Raw genomic sequence first — 21,796 nt, forward strand, 5'->3', positions numbered from 1 at the left:
TACGAGAGTGACCAGAATTTTTTGCTGCCCAGCATCACACCTCTTTCTTGCACCTTGCTAATTTCCTTTTCTGTGTCCGCCATTGCCACGTTGAATAGTGTCGGGCTTAGCGGGCAGCCCTGCCTCACTCCATTGTAGATGACAAAACCTTCTAGATGCTGCTCCCCGACTCTTACGGTGTTTTTTGTCCGTTGATACATCCCTTCTATCCTTGTCCTTGTTCTTTTCTCAACCCCCAGTTTCTCCATTATTTCCCACATTTCCTTCCTTTTAACCTTGTCGAAAGCCGCCTTCATATGTGCAAAAAAAGCATACACCTTACCTCCTTTTTTCCTTAGTTCCATGTCTATGGCCTTGCTCAAGATGTAGATGGCGCCCACTGTCCCTCTCCCTTTTCTGAAGCCCATTTGCGTATCGTCCAGTTTTTCTTTCCCCACCAGTTCTTTCTCCAATTTCTTCCTTTCGATTTCTGCGTACAGCTTGTAGCCCGTGTCCATGAGTGTGATGCCTCTGTAGTTCTTGCAGTCCCCTGCGTCCCCCTTCTTATACAGCGGTGCTATAGTTCCCGAAGTCCACTCCTCTGGAATGTCCTTTCGTCTCCAGATCTTGTCCAGTATGGTTGTCAACTCACCGATGATGTGCTCCTCCCCACGCCTCATTTTGTATACCGTCTGCACCTGGTGCTTTCCCTTTTTTCATTTTCCTCATAGCTCTACTAACCTCCGCCTCCGTGATGTGTTCCTCTCCGTCTTCACTCCCGTAGTTCTCCTCGGTCGCACCCTTATTTCCCGCACCCTCATCTACCTCTTCCCTTCCTAATTGGCTTTTGAAGTGGTTTATCCACTCTTCTGCTCCTATTTCATTACTCTTGTTGACCTTTTTCCTCTTCCTTCTGCTACTGACCAGCTCCCAGAATTTCTTGCCCATTCTGTCTTTTCCCGCCTCATCTATCCTGTTCTTCATCTCATTCTCTTTCTTTTTCCACCATCCATTCTCTTTCAGCCTTGATTTAATCTGCCCTACCTTCCCCACCATTAATTGCCCTGCCTAGCTTCCTTACCTCTACCTTTTTCGCTCTGCATTCCTCGTCCTACCATGCATTCCTTTTTCTTAGTCCGCTCTTTATCCTTCTTTCCTGAACTGCACCTCCCACCTTTTGTTTCAGATCTTTCCAGTTGCTTGCTTCTTATCCTTCTTTCAGTTCCTTCCTGTATTTCTCTACTGCTTTCTCAGACCACGTTGCCACTTTCCTCTCTGCATCCTGTTCCTTCTCTACCTTCCACCTTCCTGTTGCTACCTCTATCACTATGGGGTTATGATCTGACTCTACCCTGTTTTTAATCTCCAGCTTTTCCACTCTTCCCAAGCCTCTAGTTTCCCTTCCACCTCCTTCTTATCCTCTTCTCTCTCCCTCTTTTCTTTCTCTAGCAGGTCTTTCATCTCCCTTCTCAATACTTCTCTGCACTCCTCCTCCTTCTTCAAGGCTTCTCTCCACTATACTTGTTGTCTCCTCCTCTCTTCTTTCTTCTCCCTCAGTCTTCCCTCCGTTGTCTTTGCTTGCTCCTCTATATTCTTGGCCAGCGTATCCTCTATCTGTGACCATTTCGTCTTCCATTCTGTCCTCATTCTCATCCTCTCCTCCTTTTTCTCCCTCACCATCTCTGTCATCTTATCCAGCCTTTTTAATACCTCATCCATATCTTCCTCTTCTTTCTTCCCTGTATCCTGCACTTGAACCGGCGACCTCTGTGTCCGTGTGCTTCTCGCGAATGGATCCTCTTTTACCTTTTCTTCCACCTTTTCTTTCTTCACCTTTCCCCCGTTCCCTCTAGGCTTCTTACCTTCCCCTTCTGTCCACTTCCATCCGTTTGCTTGAAACTCTCTTTTAAGTTCCTCCGCCGTAGCCCTCTTGTTCCTGCACCTCCTTTTCCTCTACCCCTCCTTCCTCCTCTGGATCCTGCCGGAGTTACTTCCCTGATTCCCGACGCTGCCGCTGTGGAATCCTCCAGTAATCCCGGTGTACCGAAGGTCTGTTCCTCTTCTGGCTCTTCAGTTCCCGTTCTAATAATTCCTCAGATCTCCCTATTGCTTAAGCTCATACTCCGCCAACTTCACTCCTATGTCTATCCTTGTCTCCCGCTTCCTAACCTTCCTATTTTAGCCTTCGATTTCACCCTGTTTTTCAGACAGGCCTCTTGACTACCCTCTAAACCTTATTAACTAATCCAACTCCTGTTTCCACTCCACCCCACACTTCACCCCAAATCACTCTCCTCTCTATCGTTCCAACCAACAAAACTCTCCAAACTCACACACAACTGTACACTCGACTATTCTCTTTCGCCCGCCAATTTCAACTCCAAGTGGAATAAATAAATATTTATAGTTTTTAAGAACATGAAAATTGAAGTATGCAATTTAAAGGACGTGTCTGAGAGAGGGGAGCCCGGTAGCCTCTCTCTATTAGTATATTACGATACGTGTGACCTAAGTAGCCGATTATTGCACGGCGTGTCTTAGCGCTCGAGCGCAGCAAGGGTGATAAAAGGCCGAGCAATGATGGGCTGTTTAGGTCACAAGGATCTTATACAATTTTATAGCGCAGTGTGGCTTAAATCCACGGTGAAGTCACGCCTATCCATGACCTAAGTAGTCCATTATTGCACCGTGAATATTGTACTCGCTACTCTCGTGTGCTAACCTCATGGTATAATAATGGACTGATCACCGATAGGTGTGACTTGGCGGATTTAAGCAGCTGTGCTATATATAAAATTGTATACGATACTCGTGACCTAAGCAGATCATCAGTGCACGGCGTTTTACACTCACTGCACTCGGGCGTTAATACATATTGAGGATCAACTCATATTTAGACCGAACTATTTCGGCTTAGTAGTAGAGGCGGCAGAGTCAATGCTATTGTCTCTACGTGTGTGTGTGTTTATCACTTGCGATCGTTCGCTCGACGCGTAGCCCTTATAAGCCCTTCAGCGCGATTTCGATATTAGTGCGTACTGTAGACTTCCTACTGATCACACGTCTCTGTTGATCCGGAGAGTCAAAGCTGCCATCGTTTGTCTATCAGTTGTGTCGGTTAGATTGTAAAAGGATAATATAATATTTGAAACTAAAGAGTCAATTTCGTAACAAGCTTTTCTTTTACCTACCAAAGCCCTGCTTCCTGCTTATTCGTTAATAATACATGCCATGCAATATTCGGCTAGAGTATTAGAGTGCAGCGTGGCGGCGAGAGCGAGAGAGAGATAGAGAGAGACGCTACACACACACGCACACGCATGCAAGCACGCACACACACACAAGGAAAGCGGTATAGAGTAGAGAGGATAGCATCGCACAGTGATATTTTTGAAAAAATTTAGTTCAAAAATCAGCTGACTGCTCAATTTTAGACCGATCTTAATAATTTATTTTTTTTAATACTTGTAGTGGACAATACTTTCACGTATCACTGCTACTTTTATTGATTATTCGAAAACTATTCAAGGATATATGAATTTACGAAGGTAATGATGATTCACGACATTTCGAAACTTTTGTAAACGATAAAACCAACAAATGTTTACAAAAATGAGTTTCTAATAGAAGTTTGAGAAGTTATTGGAGAATTTCCAAAGTGCAAAACTTGATTCAACCCTAATTAAAGGAGGAAACCTCTAATAAGTTGAAATCATTGTTTTATCCGAATTAATCATATACGATCATAAACAAATTTTATATATTTATTTTTTATTTTTATATATTTATTAAAAATAAATATGCAGATACAGACTGATAAAACGTCGAGTTGCTGGCCAAATTGGCATGTAGGTGTAATATATTGTTAAATGGATATATAAAATTTGTTTATGATCATATATGATTAAATCGGATCAAACATAGTTATTTCAACTTATTAGAGATTTTCTCCTTCAAATAGGGTTAAATCAAGTTTGAATCATTTACCTTTGCAAATTCTTATCTCCTAGGATTTTTAGTAAAACCTGATTGTTGTCCTAAGATCATGGTTGCAATTTTAAGATCAGACCCTGACCAGACGCCGATACTGGGGTTCCGAATCCCTGCATCGTAAGACACTTATCACTTGTGCCTGCCAAGCTGTTCTGCTTCATAACGGAAACAGGTTTGCATCTATTCCCATAGCTCACTCGACTAAGCTGAAAGAAACTTATGAACATTTAGAAATTGTATTAGAAAAAATAAAGTACTTGGAACATCAATGGAAAATTTGTGGTGATCTTAAAATTGCAACCATGATCTTAGGACAACAATCAGGTTTTACTAAAAATCCCTGCTTCTTGCGTTTATGAGATAGTAGAGACAGGGTAAATCACTACGTTAAGAAAGTATGGCCAACTAGAACATATTTTGAACCAGGCTCGAGGAACATTATACGTACGCCATTGATTAGCCCATCAAACTATCTGCTACCACCACTTCATATCAAACTTGGCCTCATGAAGCAGTTCGTCAAAGCTCTGGATAAAGATGGCGATTGTTTCCAGTATTTAGGAGAAAAGTTTCCCGCAATAAGTGATGCTAAATTAAAAGAAGGTATTTTTGATGGTCCACAAATACGTACTCTATTTGAAGACGAAACATTTATTACAAAAATGAACGACACAGAAAAAGCTGCATGGCAAAGTTTCAAAATTGTTCGTGAGAACTTTTTAGGAAATAAAAAGAGTGAGAACTATCAGGAACTAGTTGCACAAATGTTGGAGAATTTCAAAAATTTGGGTTGCGTGATGAGTTATAAAATGCATTTATTACATTCCCATCTTGATTACTTCCCTCTTAATCTAGGAGACGTCAGTGAAGAACAGGGAGAACGATTTCATCAAGATATAAGTGTAATGGAGAATCGATACCAAGGAAGATGGAATGTCAACATGATGGCAGATTTTTGCTGGACGCTGAAGAGAGACATTAAAACAAATAACAAAAAGAGAAAAAGAAACCCATTGCATAGGTCATTTGAAGAAAAATGAGTTCGTTACACGAGAAAAAAGGAGTAAAGAAAGACATCGACAGTTACTAAACTAGTGGAAAAAAAAATATAAACGAAAGCAACTTTCCTCTGTACACAAGGAAGGTATTAAGTGATCAAATCTCTTGAATAAGACTTTTTACAATTTTTGGTATCTTTTACCATTTTTGGAAAGTTTTATATAACATTTTTATCGGGTTAAACTGTTTCTTCTCAGTTTGACCTTGAACTGGCCTTGACCCTAACGTGATGGGGACAGACTGACCCCGGATTCCGATTCAGCGACCAAAAAAACATAAATATATGGCATTTCAATTTTTTTGAACCGTTTCTTCTCAGTTTGACCTTGAACTGACCTTGACCCTGACGTGATAGTGCCAAACTGACCCCGGATTCGAATTCAGCGACTCGAAAAACATAAGGATACATGGGTCTGATTTTTTGTACGGACATCTTTTTTTATTTTGTGTGCCGGTGTAATTTTTGTATGTATTTTTTTCGTACAGCAAAAATATGTATTTCGGCATTTACAAAATTGGGACTGCCATTTATTCGTTAAGCATGTAACAAAAGTATATGATCAAAGTACATATTAAAATTACGTAACAAAAATACAAAAAAAAATGAAAAATTTTCGTATTTATAAAATCAATTTATCATGTGTAATCTCAAATGAATTATTGGGCCTATACTGAAAATAAAACCCTGCCGTTTTTGCTGTAAAGTCCGGTAATTTTTACTGTGTTACTCCGGAAGCGGCTGTTCCCTACTGAAAAAAATCAGATGACAATCAACTGATAATCAACTGATAATCAGCTGATGATTAGCTGATAATTGTGCCAAAACGTCAGCTGATTATCATGTGATTTCAGCTTAATATTTTTATTAAAGCTGATAGTTATAAATATGTGTTTATATGAGATAAAATGTTAATATATTTATTCTAAGTTGTTTAAAATAAGTAAAGTTTGTAAAATTCACATAATGAGGGTCAATACTGGTGTTATCATCAGGATGATAACACGAAAACGAAGTTAAAAAATAATAATGTTGGAGCTCACAGCCAGAGGTTTCGTGTTATCATCCTGATGGTAACACCAGTATTGACCCTCATTATGTGAATTTTATAAATTTTACTTATTTTAAACAACTTAGAATAAATATATTAAGGGTTACAAATTTTTGATGATTATCACCTGATTATCTTCAACATTTTATCTCATCCCAAGCGTAAGAAAACTTTGCAAATAATTATAATAATATATCATTTTTCATAATTTTTAAAAAAAGTTTATAACTGTTTATAACTGCTAATAAAAGTAGGATTTGAGACTATAATAATAGTTTATAAAACTTATCAACAGTATTATTCTATTATAAATAATCAAAAAAAGTTTACAACAGTTATAAACTTTTATTTACATTTTTAGGCTACGCCGTGTAACCATAAAATCAATCTATAAAAAATTATTATCATTTATAAATTTTTTTTATTTAATTATAATAAATATTTTTAGTTTTAAATGTTTTATAAATATTTACTTTTGGGAAGAAACAAATTTGATTAATACGAAAATTTCAAAATACAAATAATTATTATTTTCAATTAGTAATAATTAGTAAAAATTATTAAAAATTTATAATAGTATCTAACAGTTATTTACTTTTTTTTACTGATCAAAGAATTACATTTTTACTACGACCCAATTAACTTATAAAAGTATAAAACTAATTTTGACAGTTTTAATTAACTTTTATAAAAGTCTCAATTCCTGACTTTATATTCTGTTAATATTAGTTATAAACTTTTTAAAACTTTTATTATAGAAGATCATTTCCGCTTGGGATATAAACACATATTTATAACTATCAGCTTTAATAAAAATATTAAGCTGAAATCACATGATAATCAGCTGACGTTTTGGCACGATTATCAGCTAAAAGCTACCGAGATTTTTTCAGTTTACCAAGTTTCCAGGTTAGAATCTAGACAAAAACCCCGATAAATCAGAAATGAATTCTAGAGAAAATATCGGTAGAATATTTTCCCCACTATGATTTGTTCACATAACCTTACTTTTTGCGTCAATGATCCTGCTCTACATTAACATTATTTGAAAAATTTTAGAAATTGATGAATATACACCCTATTAATTCATCAAGAATGTTTTTTGAAGGATAAACATAATTTTAAGGCGCCTATTAAGAGTGCAACTTAATTTATTTGCGCTGTAAGTTCAGCACACAAGCGTAGCGAGTGTGGTAAACGCGGTTCAAAAAAAGAATACTTTAGTCACAGATAGGCGTGACTTAACAGCGGATTTTAGCCACACTGTGCTATAAAAATTTTTTCATGTACGGAAAAAAATTAAGAATTTTCAAATTTGAGAGACGGCTCTCTTTTTTGTAGTAGCAGGCTTTTTGTTAACCGTGGTGAAATATAGCACTTCTAAATCGTTTATCCTATTGATTTAGGACTTAATAAAGACAAATAATAGATTTAGAATAATAAAATCTTAGTGATAAAGCTTCGTTCCAAAGGCTTAAGCATACCAGTCACTTGGTTCACAGTAAGTTTTGAAGCCTTGCAATAGACTGCCGATAAAGCTTGTAAACGCTAAATCTATTCTGGTACAGGCAGAGTAATGAAAATATTAACAATCTTACGACAAGTAGTTCATCTTGCTGTTATAGCCTTCGAACTATTTATGATCGCAAGATTGATCCTTGTAAATCTATTATTCTAATATTATAGACATTTGAGAGATAAGACGATAGATTTAGAATTACTTATTCTAAAGCTTAAGAAATATTTTCTAAGCGTCAAGTATGGTATTAATTTCTAATCTCTTGGCTCAAAATTAAAAAAAGTTACGCGAGTAGTAAGTGAGCCGGTATGGGGAGACATAACAAATGACGTCATCACTGGCGCATCCTTATCTTATCAATGTAAACAAGTAATAAAGATAAGGTATCATGTTTATAACAAGTAATTAAAATTATCTTTATTACATGTAATATAGATAATTTTAATTAATTATTTATGTAAACAAACAATACCTTAACTAAATTATTTGTTTACAATGATAAGATAAGGATACAATAGTAATGATGTCATTTGTCTCCACACACCAAGTTAGTAAATAAAAAAATTATTTCTTACAATGTATAATGGTTTTTATTATAAAAAATATTATTATTCGAATTATCATAAACAATATAAATCCAATCACAAATGTGTACACATACGTACACTTACGCGAGCACACACACACACACACACAATCGTATCGTCTGCTAATGCACGAGGGACACTAGCTTCTTACACTGCGCTCTCTCTCTCTCTCTTACTCACACGCACACGCTCTCTTTTTCTCCCTATCTCTTTCTCTCTCACGCACAAGCTTTCCTTCTCTCTCTCTCTCTCTCTCTCTCTCTCTCTCTCTCTCTCACGCACACACGCTCTCTCCAGCTCTCCTTTCTCCCTCTCTTTTTCTATCTCTCACGCACAAGCTTTCCTTCTCTCTCTCTTACGCACATGCTCTTCCTCTCTCTCTCCCTCTCTCCTACACACACGCTCTCTCTCCATCTCTCCCTCTCTCCTACACACACGCTCTCTCTCCATCTCTCCTTCTCTCTCACGCACAAGCTTTCCTTCTCTCTCTCTTACGCACACGCTCTCTCTCTCTCTCACGCACAAGCTTTACTTCTCTCTCTCTCTCTCTCTCTCTCTCTCTCTCTCTCTCACGCACAAGCTTTACTTCTCTCTCTCTCTCTCTTTCTCTCTCTCACTTACGCACACACTCTTCCTCTCTCTCTCTCTCTCTCTCTCTCTCTCTCTCTCTCTCTCTCTCTCTCTCTCTCTCTCTCTTACGCACACACTCTCACACACACACATACACATACACGGGTAAATATAATTAGTGATAAAACTTACGCGTTCGCTATACACTCACGCACATAAACACAAAATTTCACGATACGACGTCGATTGTCTCTTCTTCAGCACTCGCCTCTATCTTCACGATGACAAGCTTTCCCCTGTCAGCTATGTTGTCGGGAGATGCAGGTGAGTCGAACTGACAAAATTCTTCGCCTATATCAATCTCCGTATCGACTTCATCACCCTTCGCTTCCTCCTGCTGCAACTCCGCTTCCTCCTGCTGCAACTCTGCTTCCTCCTGCTGCTCCTCTCTTTTGACAAGATCTAGCATAGTAGCATCTTCATCGGCATGCACCACCTGTAAAGATACACATAATTAATCTATTGTGACAAACATAAGATATTCATCTTATTAACTAACTAACCTCCTGCTGCTGCATCACCTCCTCAGCAACCACCTCCGTCTCCTCCCTCTTCTCTGTTCCTACGCTGCAAAACCACAGCTCTCTTCTACTGCACGTCGTACAGCGTCGCGCCCTGCACTCCGTGCAGTACGTCCACCGTGTCCACCGGTCATCCGCTTCATCACCCGCGCACACACTTCACATACATCCCCAAGCTTAGGGATGTAGTAATTGACGGGGCCGATGCAAGGTCAACTTTTCATGATGTGCAGCGTGCGTTTGATTTCTTCACGCTCATCATACAGCGCAGCATACGTGTCGCGGTGCTGTTGTATGAGCCGCGACGTACGCTCCATCCGTGATTTTAGGAGAGAGCTTTTCTCCTCCAACTGACGTAAAACAACACTTTTCACAGACATCCTAGTGGAACTACGATCAACTTGGAACTGACGACTGTAGTCGAAGCAGTCATCTGTAGGGCCTAGGAGGAGAAGGAGGGACGAAGGAGAAAAATTTAGACTTGTGCTGATTATTGTTCGATACCGCACGTGTGCTCGTACACCCGATACCCGAACGAGCTGGCTGACGCGTTGTGCAGCGAAATGCTTGACGGATACGGGATACTTTTTACGAGCGCGAGAGAGCATAACCTTTGAGTCTCAAGTGCTCTTCGCAGGAAGTTGATATTTTTTAGTATCCACTTGTCGCCATGAGTCTTAGGAGGCTATACCTATACAGCGGAGATGAATTAGTGTGACAAAACAACTATACACGTTTGATACTGCTTGCTGCTCGACGAACACGGGATACTTTTTTTACGATTGTGTGTGTGTGTGTGTGTGAGAGAGAGAGAGAGAGAGAGAGAGAGAGAGAGAGAGAGAGAGAGAGAGAGAGAGAGAGAGAGAGAGAGAGAGAGAGAGAGAGCATGATCTTTGACTCTCGACTGCTCTAAGCGTGAACTTGATATTTTTAGTATCTACTCGGCGGCAAGAGTCTTTACAGTCGATACCTATGCGCGGAAAAAATGGATCAGTGTGACAAAACAACGGTTCAGAGTAATCTCAAATGTAATTAACACGTGGATCCTAGGAGCCGTATATTTGATACTGCTTGTATGAGAATCGCTATGGTCATCGCTTGCACAGGAAGTCGAATGCTATGGATGATAGAGCATTGCTTTCAGCCGCCTTGTATCGTGCGAGAATCGTCGACGGTATCATTATTTCAGATTGTTATGCATCTTGGACCCGTGAGAGCGTAGGTATTATAATACCTATTAATCAGTCGATCCTCTTACCGTGTAAGTGACATTCGGCGAAATTTTGATACTCGCGAATGATAAAGCTGAGGCAAAACTTATCACAGGATGTTATTTTTTGTGCTTTATACTGTTGCGCGAGTCCACACATCCCCCCACTAGCAAGACGTTTTTTATACTATATAAACCCTACGTTGACCTCAGGAGCTCAGTAGTCATGAGAGTAGTTGCATTAAATCAAGAGCTCGCAAGCATGTATAACGTAGCCGAGGAGTCTTTACGCAGTGTAGTGCTTCGCATCGCGGGCAATGTTCAAGCAAATAGTGTTGTTAGACGCAGGTGTACAAGAAGCTGGTGTCTACGCGTGAAACGCATGGTAGCGTGCCAATTATGCCGCGAGTTTTCACATCTTTTACGATGCTATGGGCCACGGAAAATTGCACAGCTTCATAGACGCATTTTTAAAAAATGCAATTTAGCTGTGTGATGCGCAGCAGAATTTTGTATGCAACAGAATTTTGCGCATTTACCTGTGTTGACGCGGTTAATGACAGCATTCGAGGAGAATAATGGTGAGTACATTTTTAGTGATTGCAATTTTTCTGCACTATATCGCGTTGTCATTAATAAAAATCAAACAGCACTTATACTTGGCAACGAGGTAAACGGTGCCACAGCTGATAGCGTCGTCTGCTACTGCTGCTACAAGCTCTGTTTCATTCACTCGCGCGCGCGCATACACACATTCGTAACGCAGTGTCGTCTGCTCTTGCCGTAGAACGCGTCGACTGCTACGTATGACGCCTAGTGTTTTCAAGTCGTCTGCTTCAGCGCTAGGGATATTAGCTTCTTACATCTGTCATATTACATAGCATGCGATGCGTATCTCTTTATCATTACAGTAATATAACGTATAATTATAAAATCAAAGAATATACATCCGCTATATTCTATGACAGTGAGAATACTTTTTTAAACAACTGTTTTTCTCACAATACTTCTTGCTTTTTTTTATTAAAAAAATGTGTAATCAAATATCGGTTAATATTTTGTTTTAATTCATTCGACATCAAAGAGATTTTAATATTCATGTGCTGTATGCATCACTACCTTCGAATACATATAACGTTTATTATAAAAAGTAAGCTCTGTATTTTTAACATAAAATTGTTTTACATTTCAGCGTTAGAAAATTTGTTAGCCGACATAACCTCTGATGAAGATGATGATAATATTACAGAATACACATCAAGTGAATATGTTGAACCTACGTCATCGGATGAAGGTGAGGAGGAGGAGGAGGTGGAGGAGGAAGAAAGAGAGGCAAGTGAGACGGAAGAGGAGGATGCAGCGCAAGCGCTGAATGCTGTAGCCGATGTACAGTTTGTACCGGCTGAAATGGTGGGGGTGAGCGCTGCCGATGCACACGGAGAGGAGTTGCGGGCGGAGGAGAGCGAAGCCGTAAGGAGAGAAGCAACAGCAGCGGTGGCTGCGGCGCCTGCAGCGGTGCGTCTTCAGGTGAATGAGGCGATGGAGGAGGAGGAGGAAGATGAAGCAGTAGAGAGAGCGCAGAATGAGCACGATACTAGAGCGGAAGAGGCTGAAGATGTACCTGCCAATAGGGATTCTCAGCGCATGGTTAATGTTGACCACCTTCTTGCCACATGTATAGAGCCAACAGCTGCTGCTAATAATATTCTACAGCGCTTGATGGAACGAGCAGCTGATGAAAGCGAGAATATTATTGAGTATGCGCAGTATCCATGTGTCAAAAGACGGCAACAAATCCTCGACTTTTTGGCCCGGCCAGTAGAACCCGAAGAAATGCGGTACACAAGAAGAAGCGCTGGAGGATTGGTCACCGAGCATTTTTTTAACCAGGGAAATCCAAGAGATCGTCAAATTAATGAACGTGAGTATTATGCTGTATTTAAATATACATTTTTCTTGAAATAAATTCTTATTTTTAAATATTATTTAAGTTATTCGACGTGGTCTCGAAGGATTTGCTAAGTACCCCAGGGCTTTGAAACAAGATATCATGCGTATCGTAATGTGTAAGAGTAAAGATAAAAATTCCATACTGTTAGACACTGAAAATTTACCTGAAGTGTTTAATCGCCTGGGACAGAGTTTTTCAGGACCACCAGAAGAATAATTTGAAAATAAGAAAGTGTAAAATAGGGTATTCAAATATTTTGTATTCAATAAATTTTTTCAGAACATAATCACTCTGACGATTCATCTTGTTCTTCTTCTACAACCATTTTTCCCTTATCTACATCATCTTCGAACACCAATACTTCTGTAGAATCGCAGGATTACGAGGCCGATGAAAGTGATTTTTCTATTCAAGTTGGTAGAGGACAAAGAAGAAGAATTGAAAATTTAAGCAGCAATAATGATGATTTGTCTGACTACGAACAAGAGGATAATCAGCCCAGTGAGGAGAATGAGGAGGCGGAGGAGGAGATTAGCGAGGAGGATGAGGAGAGAAGCGAAACAGACGATAATATGAATTATCAAGGAGTCGATGAGGAAGGAGATGAGGATATCCAGCCTCCTGGTAATCGTTTTGATATTTTCCAACAAAATTCGCATTATATATCTAAGTATAAAATAGAAGGTAGACGTATTGTGCTAAAAATAAGATCTCCACCGAAGGATGGATCTATAAATCCGATAGTTTGGTTGGAGTTAGTTATTCGCGATAATTATTCTTATATAATTTCATTATGTAATGAAAACGACATGATTGGCGTCTCCGTTAGAAGTTTAAATTTTGCACGAGGCCCGGGTGAGTGATCTTTACGATTAGTACATAATTTTTTTACAATGATTTATGGAATTTAATAAGCGGATTAGCTCAGAGTAATGAGGATTTTCAAATAGATGAGAGCTTTATTCTAACATTAACACTTGTTAATATACCTAGAATATACATAGAATAGAAAGAGGATAAATGTTGACAGCTTAGCTCAGAGATCGGTTGTATCTATAAGAAATAACGATAATTTATGCTTGCCAAGAGCTTTAATTGTCGGGGAGGCTTATATGATGTATAAAAAATTATTTTCAAACGAAGTCATTGATACTTGGAATATTGTCAGAGATAGCAGACGTGGTATGCAAAAAGAGCGCGCAAAGCTCCTTACTATTAATGCAAACGTCGTAATTCCTGCAAACGGGTGCGGTATACGAGAAATAGAGACGTATCAGCGGTATTATGTTGCAAAAAATATCGCTATTGTAATATACGATAGTTTATCTTTTGGAAGTGGAGAACCGCCCTTTTACGATGGAAGACCTCTGTTAAATTCAAATTTTTTTGACGTTATAAATCTTTTGTACGACGCGCGAAGGCGTCATTTCGATGCAATATTAAATTTAACCGGTGCTGCACGCAATCGTTTTTTCTGCGAACATTGTAATAAAAACTATAGATACGTAGATGAGCATAGATGCACAGCCAAATGTGACAGGTTTTTTTGTGCGCCAACGTGTAATTCTAATATAGATATTATCAAGTGTGTAGAATGTAACCGAGAATTTTACGGACAAATATGTTTCGACCGTCACAAAATAAATGGGTCATACAAAAAAAATAATAAAAAAATATGCGATGTAGTAAAAGTTTGTAATATGTGTTGCAAACGAATTAATATCTACAAGTCAAAGCACGAGTGTGGAATCAATTGGTGCAATTTATGTCGCGAAAAACATGATGTAAATCAGCTCTGTTATATTCAACCCATTGGACGTAATGTTAACGTGCAGATTAATCGTAAATCCCCAAAGAAAAACTTATTTATTTTTTATGACTTTGAGACGCGTCAAGATTCTGCTTATCGTGAACATACAGAGATAAAAATACACATTCCAAATCTATGTGTTGTACAACAGGTTTGCGATGATTGCATGGATGATGAAAATATAAATATACTATGCCATACGTGTGGTGTAAGAGAGCATATATTTCGCGATGATCCAGTTAAACAATTAATAGGTTTGACAGTACGCGAGAAAACTACCTTCGGTCAAATAATTTGTATTGCTCATAACTCTCTTGGTTTTGATGCGCAATTTATTTTGAGAGAAATCGTTGAAAATACCTCAATAGTACCGAACGTAATATTGAATGGACAAAATATAATTATGCTTCAATGCGGGCGAACAAAATTTATTGATAGCTTAAACTATTTTCACATGAAATTAAGTGCTTTACCACAAACCTTTTCTCTACCGACAGTTAGCAAAAAGGGATATTTTCCTCATCTATTCAATACTTTAGATAATCAAAATTATGTTGGCGCTTTACCCGAAGCATCGTTCTATGCGCCTAATGTCATGTCGACGTCTGAGAGGGAAAAGTTTATTGTATGGTATGAGGAGAACGGAAATACTTATGAGTTTGATTTTCAACGTGAAATACTCGATTATTGCCGTATGGATGTAGAAATTTTATGACTTGCATGCATGGCTTTTCGGAAAATTTTCATTAAGTGCGGGAATACTTGTCCGTTTACAGAGGCAACGACCATAGCTTCTGCATGCTCCATTGTGTATAGAAAAAATTTCTTACGCGAAAAAACTATCGGTATCATTACAGCAGGTGGATATCGACGCGCTGATAATCATTCACAAAAGTCAATACAGTGGCTGTTACAGTGTGAACGTGAGATTGGTCGGGAAATCATACACGCGGGTAGAGCACGTAAATTTATGCTTCCAGAAGGGTTTCGTGTAGATGGCTATTTACCTCCAGAAAATGATAATGCTAAAGGTATTGTCTTAGAATATCAAGGCTGTTACACACACGGTTGCCCTATTTTCTTTAATAAACGACGAGATAAAATAATCTCATACGGTAGAACTATGGATGAGTCGTACGAGAATACTTTTCGGAAAATTCAAAAAATAAAAGCCCTGGGTTACGAAGTTCGAGAGATATGGGAATGTACTTTTGATCGGATAAAAGCAGAGAATCGCGAAATCTATGAATATGTAACACAGCATCCTCTTATGAGTCGTATAACGTTGAATCTGCGCGATGCTTTTTTTGGAGGTAGAACGGAGAATATAGTTACTGAGTACACGATCGGAAATAACCAAAAAATTCAATATACAGATATATGCTCTCTTTATCCGTACGTGTGTAAAAGAGGTCGATTTCCCGTAGGACATCCGCGAATTTTAATTGGTGAAGACTGCAACGAATTAACGCAGGAGAATAACAATAATCTCAACAATATTGAAGGATTAGTTAAATGTAGTATCTTACCACCGCGCGACCTGCACATTCCACTCTTACCAATTAAAATGCACGGACGTCTTCTTTTTGCTCTTTGCCGCTCATGCTGCGAAGAAATGCAGCAGTGTGACTGCAATCACGAAGACCCAAAAATGCGTGAATTCACGGGCACCTGGGTTGCTGATGAGTTGCGTAAAGCTGTTAAACTCGGTTACAGTATTACGAAAATTTATATTATTTGGCAATATGAGATGACACAATATAATCAAATTGATGGTAGCGGAGGTCTTTTTGCTAAATACGTAAATACTTGCTTAAAAATCAAGCAAGAGGCTAGCGGATGGCCCTCATGGTGTACTGATGAAGCAACTAAATTACAATACATTGAACAGTATAGACTCGATGAGGGTATAACTTTGGATAAAAATAATATTGAAAAAAATTCAGGGTTACGAGCTGTTGCTAAGCTCTGCTTAAATTCGTTTTGGGGTAAGTTTGGACAACGGAGTAATTTGAAACAAACTGAAATTGTAAAATCACGTGAATCTCTTTTAAAACTTCTTACTTGTCCGGAAAGAGATGTTAATGATATACTAGCAATTAATGATGAGATACTGTACGTCAATTGGCAATACAAGGATGAGGCTGTCACTCCTGCCCCGCATACGAGTGTCGTGATTGCGGCTTACACCACTGCTCAAGCACGTTTAGAACTATATAATTACTTGAGAAGGTTGGGTGATCGTGTTCTTTATTATGACACAGATTCTTGTATATTTGTTTCGCATGACGATGCTCCGGATGAGTATAAACCTTTTATTGGCTCTAAACTAGGTGATATGACAGATGAACTTTGTGGTTATGGTGAGAATACGTATATAAGTAATTTTGTTTCGGGAGGACCAAAGTTTTACGCTTACACAGCTGTAACACCCAATAAAGATGATAAAATTGAATGTTGTAAAGTAAAAGGTATTTCATTAAACTTCTCAAACGGTGTAAAAATTAATTTTGATAGCATTAAGAATTTGATTAACGATGCCTTTGCAAACGAAGATCACGAATCTGAAAAAATGAATGATGAATGTAGTAAAATAAGCTTAAAATTCAAAACTATCAGAAGAACTAAAATGCATGAGTCGTTAAAATAAAAAAACTCACACAAGTCAGAGTTAAAAAAACATAAAAGTGTCTTGAGAAAATTATTAAATAAATCCAGTAGTAATAACAGTGAAAAAGAGTGGAAAAAAAGAAACGCGTCCTTATTCAAAACGGTGGTGCTTTTTTATCAATGTTACTTGCACCAATTATAGGTGCACTTGTGTCAAAAATATTTGGAGTCTCTGGAAATTAAAATATGGAGCACGCTCGTAAAATGGTCATTGTACCAGAGGAAACATACGAGAGAGTAACGAAGCAACAGCATCAACAACAACAACAACAACAACAACAACAACAACATATAGTAGAAGAGTCGAGTAATGCTTTAGAGCCAACGATACAGACAAAGGGTGATAATTTAAGTCGTCTCGATGCTGAGATGCACAATATACTTTTTTCAAAAAGTATCACCGATGAACGTGAAAAATGTCAAAAATATTTACAAATTTTAAGAAGATTTCTTCATTTTAAAAATTTGGAACGTCAGGTACTTTTATCAGATGCAAATATACTTGATGTAGAGCATGAAAATGAAGATATATCGAGTCCATTGTCCGATGAAGCGATACTTGCAAGCATTTCCAAGGGTTATGTGAGAAAAGCACGTTTATTGCTTCAACATTGGAAATCAGCATCGCATCGTATTAAATGGGATAATTCAGGTACAGTTAGCATTGATGATAAAGCTATACCACACTCAAATATTATAGATTTACTAGAAGACGTGGTACAGAGTAGACCTGTTGAAGAACCTGTAGGAAGATTTCAATTAGCTAATTTTATAGCAACAACTGACACTCCACCCAAATTAATAAGTAATCCAGAGGTGATAAAAATTAGTGAAAGTTTGAAACGTGCATTAAACAAAATTCTTTCAACCAAGAGAAATAATTCCGAGAGCGTTCAGACTTTGGAACAAGGTACTAGACTCGCGGCCGCACAACGCTATAGTGCACGTTTGAATAAGAAAAAATCCATACCGCAAAAAGCAGACAACAAGTGGCTGGCTTATAAAATTTAACATGTCTTATGAAAATCAATACTTTGACACTAGACACGAGACTGGATACGCTGGTACACGTAATCTGTTACGAATCAATGGTAAAAATAAGAAGAAGAAAAGCGAGGTTGATGAGTGGTTAAGTAATCAAGATGCATACACACTACACAAACCTATTAGACGAAAATTTCCTAGATTGATGTACAATGTCACTAATGTGGATGATTGTTGGGAAATGGATTTGTGTGACATGCAATCTCTCAAAACGTATAACGATAATTTTGCGTATTTACTTGTTGTCATAGATGTTCTCAGTAAATATGCTTGGTTCGAGCCTTTACGTGACAAAAGTACAAAAAGTATTGTAGCTGCTTTCGACAAAATCTTAAAAAGAGCCGATGGGCGACGCCCAATTCTTATACAAACTGATCGAGGCAAAGAGTTTGTCGGATCAGATTTTCAAAATTATATAAAACAACACAAGATTAATTTTCGAGTAGCACGTAATCCCGATGTTAAAGCAGCCGTCGTCGAGCGTCTAAATCGCACGCTCAAAGAACGTATGTTCAGATATTTTACTCACAAAAATACTCATAGGTATATCGATGTTATTGAAAATATCGTTTACGCGTATAATCACACTATGCATAGTGGTACTAAAATGGTTCCGGCAGTTGTAAATATTCGTAATGCAGTTGTGGCAAGAAAAAATTTAGAAAAAAGAGCTCTTAGTCAGAGAAAAAAGTCTAGAGCACATATATACAGCGTGGGTGATCATGTTCGCATCAATCGGTTGAAAGGCACCTTCGATAAAGGTTACGAAAAGAATTACAGTGAAGAGATCTTTAAGATTACCCGTGTCTCACGTCGTCAAAATCTGTTTACCTATGAATTGACTGATTTAGAAGGTGAAATAATCGACGGATTTTTTTATCCCGAAGAACTAGCTCGAGTTGGCGATGATCGTTTGTCACAAAATAAGGAATTCAAAGTGGAACGTGTGATCAAGAGTAGGGGACGTGATGTTAAAAAACAAGTTTTTGTAAAGTGGCTTGGCTATCCTGATAAATTTAATTCGTGGATTAAAACAAGCGAAATCGTTACACTTTAAACATGGCTGAGGACGAATTTTATTTGATATTACCGATTAACAGTAGTATGAAATATTTTTCTGAAAATACAACATCTTGCTTCACCACGCACTTATCGCACGAAGTACGTCTGCATGGTAAGTGGAGTGTTGCTCTCACGGAAATCAGCATACCATGCACGATGATGCATATTCAGAAACACGAATGTAATATAAAGTTTGTTAACGCACGTAGAATAGCAGTTGCAAGAAAGAGAGACATATCTGAATATTTACCGGATTGGACAAACGACAAACACAACGATGCAATATTTCCACCAGGTGTTTACGAGAATCTCAACAATCTCACAGAAGCTATAAACAATATACCTGAATCTCACTTACGTATTGAACAGGCAAAGGAAAAAAGTGGTTATTACAATTTACATAAAAAGTGTGAATGTAAGGAAACTCATTTTTTCAGCTTGAGCGAAAAGGTCAAACGAATATTTGGCTTTGAGAATGAAAAATATAGAAATCAGGAATTTATACCCATGATTCCATCTGTAGAGTCGAAAAAAAAAATGCAACATTGGTAGGAAACAGACCTGGTTGTTTGGCTAGAGCGATAGCTGATCAATATTTCGTTTACTCAGATATTTGTATTCCGTACACAGTCGGTGACATTCAAGCATCCCTTTTGCGCATAGTAACACTCGATAATTCAAAATATAAATTTGGTGCGAGAGTGGTCAAACAATTTGCACCGGGAATTTATCTACCTTTGTTAAATAACACATTTCAGAATATAATAATAGATATAAGAGATGAAAATGGGAATCATATACCATTCGAGTACGGGACGTTGACCGTAACACTACATTTCAAGCGCATTCTCTGAGAAAAAAAATGGCTTACTACGCAGAATACTATGCCGATCAAATCGGTGGTGGTGATGGTGGAGGAGGAGTACGTCGAGTGTTTGCAGGTTCAACTTATCAGCGAGGTCATGGTGGAATCGGCAGCTTTTTGAGTGAATTATTTCGAAGAGTTTTACCTTACATCACGAGTGGTGCTAAAGCCGTTGGAAAATAAGCTATCAGAGCAGGAATGCATATACTAGATGATGTGGGAAATCACGGAAGCAATTTTAAACAAGCTGTAAATATGCGCATGCGTGAGTCCGGTAAAAATCTTAAGCATAAAGCCGCTGATAAAATTGCCGCTATGATGAAGGGATCAGGATATAACATACGCGCTAAAAAGCGGAAGCGTCAATCGTCCAAGAACAGTTCAGCTGTAGGCATCAGCAGTAAAAGTGGCCGTGTAAAGAAGAAGAAGAAGAAGAGCCGTGTCAGTGTTCGCAAATCTACGAAAAAGAAAGCGGGTAAGAATAAGACAAGGAAGAAGAGAAAACAACGCAGTGTGAGCGATATTTTTGGATCTACATAGATATTATTTAATATGGCTTTTCTACACTCAAACTCATGCGAATGCATGAAGTCAGAATTAGATTTATTTACATTACCACCTACACAGACTTCGGTGGAAAGCTCTCAATTTATACATTATAAACCAGTTTCTTCGCTAACAGACGATGGACCGTTGGAATTCGTCGTTCCAGCTGGTAGTGATTATCTCGATCTTGCACACACAATGCTAAGCATTCGTATGCAGATAGAGTCAAATGTTGAAATAACAGAAGCAGCTAAAGCTACAGAGTATCCGAAGGTAGCAGCAATAAATAACACGTTACATTCGCTATTTAACCAAATAGACGTTTTCTTTAATCAAAAATTGGTTTCACCACCAAACAATGCTTATCCTTACCGAGCTTACATCGAAACACTGTTAAATTATTCAAAGAGTAGTATGGAATCACATCTCACGAGTGGACTCTGGTATGCGGATACCCCTGGAAAATGGGCAGCGCCTCCCAATACCAAGCGTACTGATGTAAATGCAAATATTGGTCAGTGTAACCGTCAGTATTTTACCCAGAATGGTAAAACTGTCGATTTACTCGGTCATTTGCATTGCGATGTTTTTAATCAAAATAAATTTCTGTTAAATGGTGTTGAACTGCGATTACGATTGGTTAGGAGTAAGGATGCTTTTTGTTTGATGGATTTTACAGATGATGATAAATTTACTATACGCATTAAGGAAGCTTCACTGATTGTGCGTCGAGTTAAAAAAAGTTCAGGTGTTATACTAGCTCATGCTAATGCACTTATAAAAGCCACCCAATCAATCGTGTGGAGGTGAAGGCATTTACAATGCATTGAGGTATTCTTGGCAATACACTGGACAACGTTATTCTCGGTCAAATACTCAAAAGAATAATCATTGGATTTGTGGATAACAAGGCATTCAATGGAAATAGAAAGTTTAATCCATTTAATTTCCAACATTTTAATATAAACTATATTTCTCTTTATTTTATTCGATAATATTTATAAAATACGGCCTTCATCTAAAAAAATTATTCTAAATCAGTAAAAAATAGTTTAATGTTTGATAATTAAAAAAGATGTTAAAATAATTTATGACTTACTATAACAAATCATTATAAAACTGCACAGTATTTTTCCGGGATTCTAGACAGAATTTTTTGCGATCCCGGAAAAAGTGTTAAACTTTTTCCGGGATCCCGGAAATAGAAGAAGATTTTTTCCGGGATCCCGGATATAGTTTTTTGGCAATCCTGGAAACTATACTTTGGCTTTTTCCGGGATCCCGGAAACCTGTCTTGCATA

The 21,796-nt window shown here is 38.0% G+C and overlaps 2 protein-coding genes across 2 annotated transcripts in view; both read left to right on the plus strand.

The window, feature by feature from the left end:
- Window positions 1-21,796, plus strand: part of LOC116417797 (protein scarlet) — a 129,922-nt gene that overhangs the window by 101,792 nt on the left and 6,334 nt on the right. The window lies entirely within an intron of this gene.
- On the plus strand, window positions 11,316-13,481 carry LOC116417798 (probable serine/threonine-protein kinase kinX). Its single transcript, XM_032602144.1, has 2 exons — window positions 11,316-12,468; window positions 12,778-13,481. Exons 1-2 carry the CDS (start codon window positions 11,430-11,432, stop codon window positions 13,359-13,361), a joined length of 1,623 nt encoding a protein of 540 aa, XP_032458035.1. The 5' UTR covers window positions 11,316-11,429; the 3' UTR covers window positions 13,362-13,481.

This window comes from Nasonia vitripennis (genome assembly GCF_009193385.2).
Source record: "Nasonia vitripennis strain AsymCx chromosome 5 unlocalized genomic scaffold, Nvit_psr_1.1 chr5_random0002, whole genome shotgun sequence".
Taxonomy (NCBI): domain Eukaryota; kingdom Metazoa; phylum Arthropoda; class Insecta; order Hymenoptera; family Pteromalidae; genus Nasonia; species Nasonia vitripennis.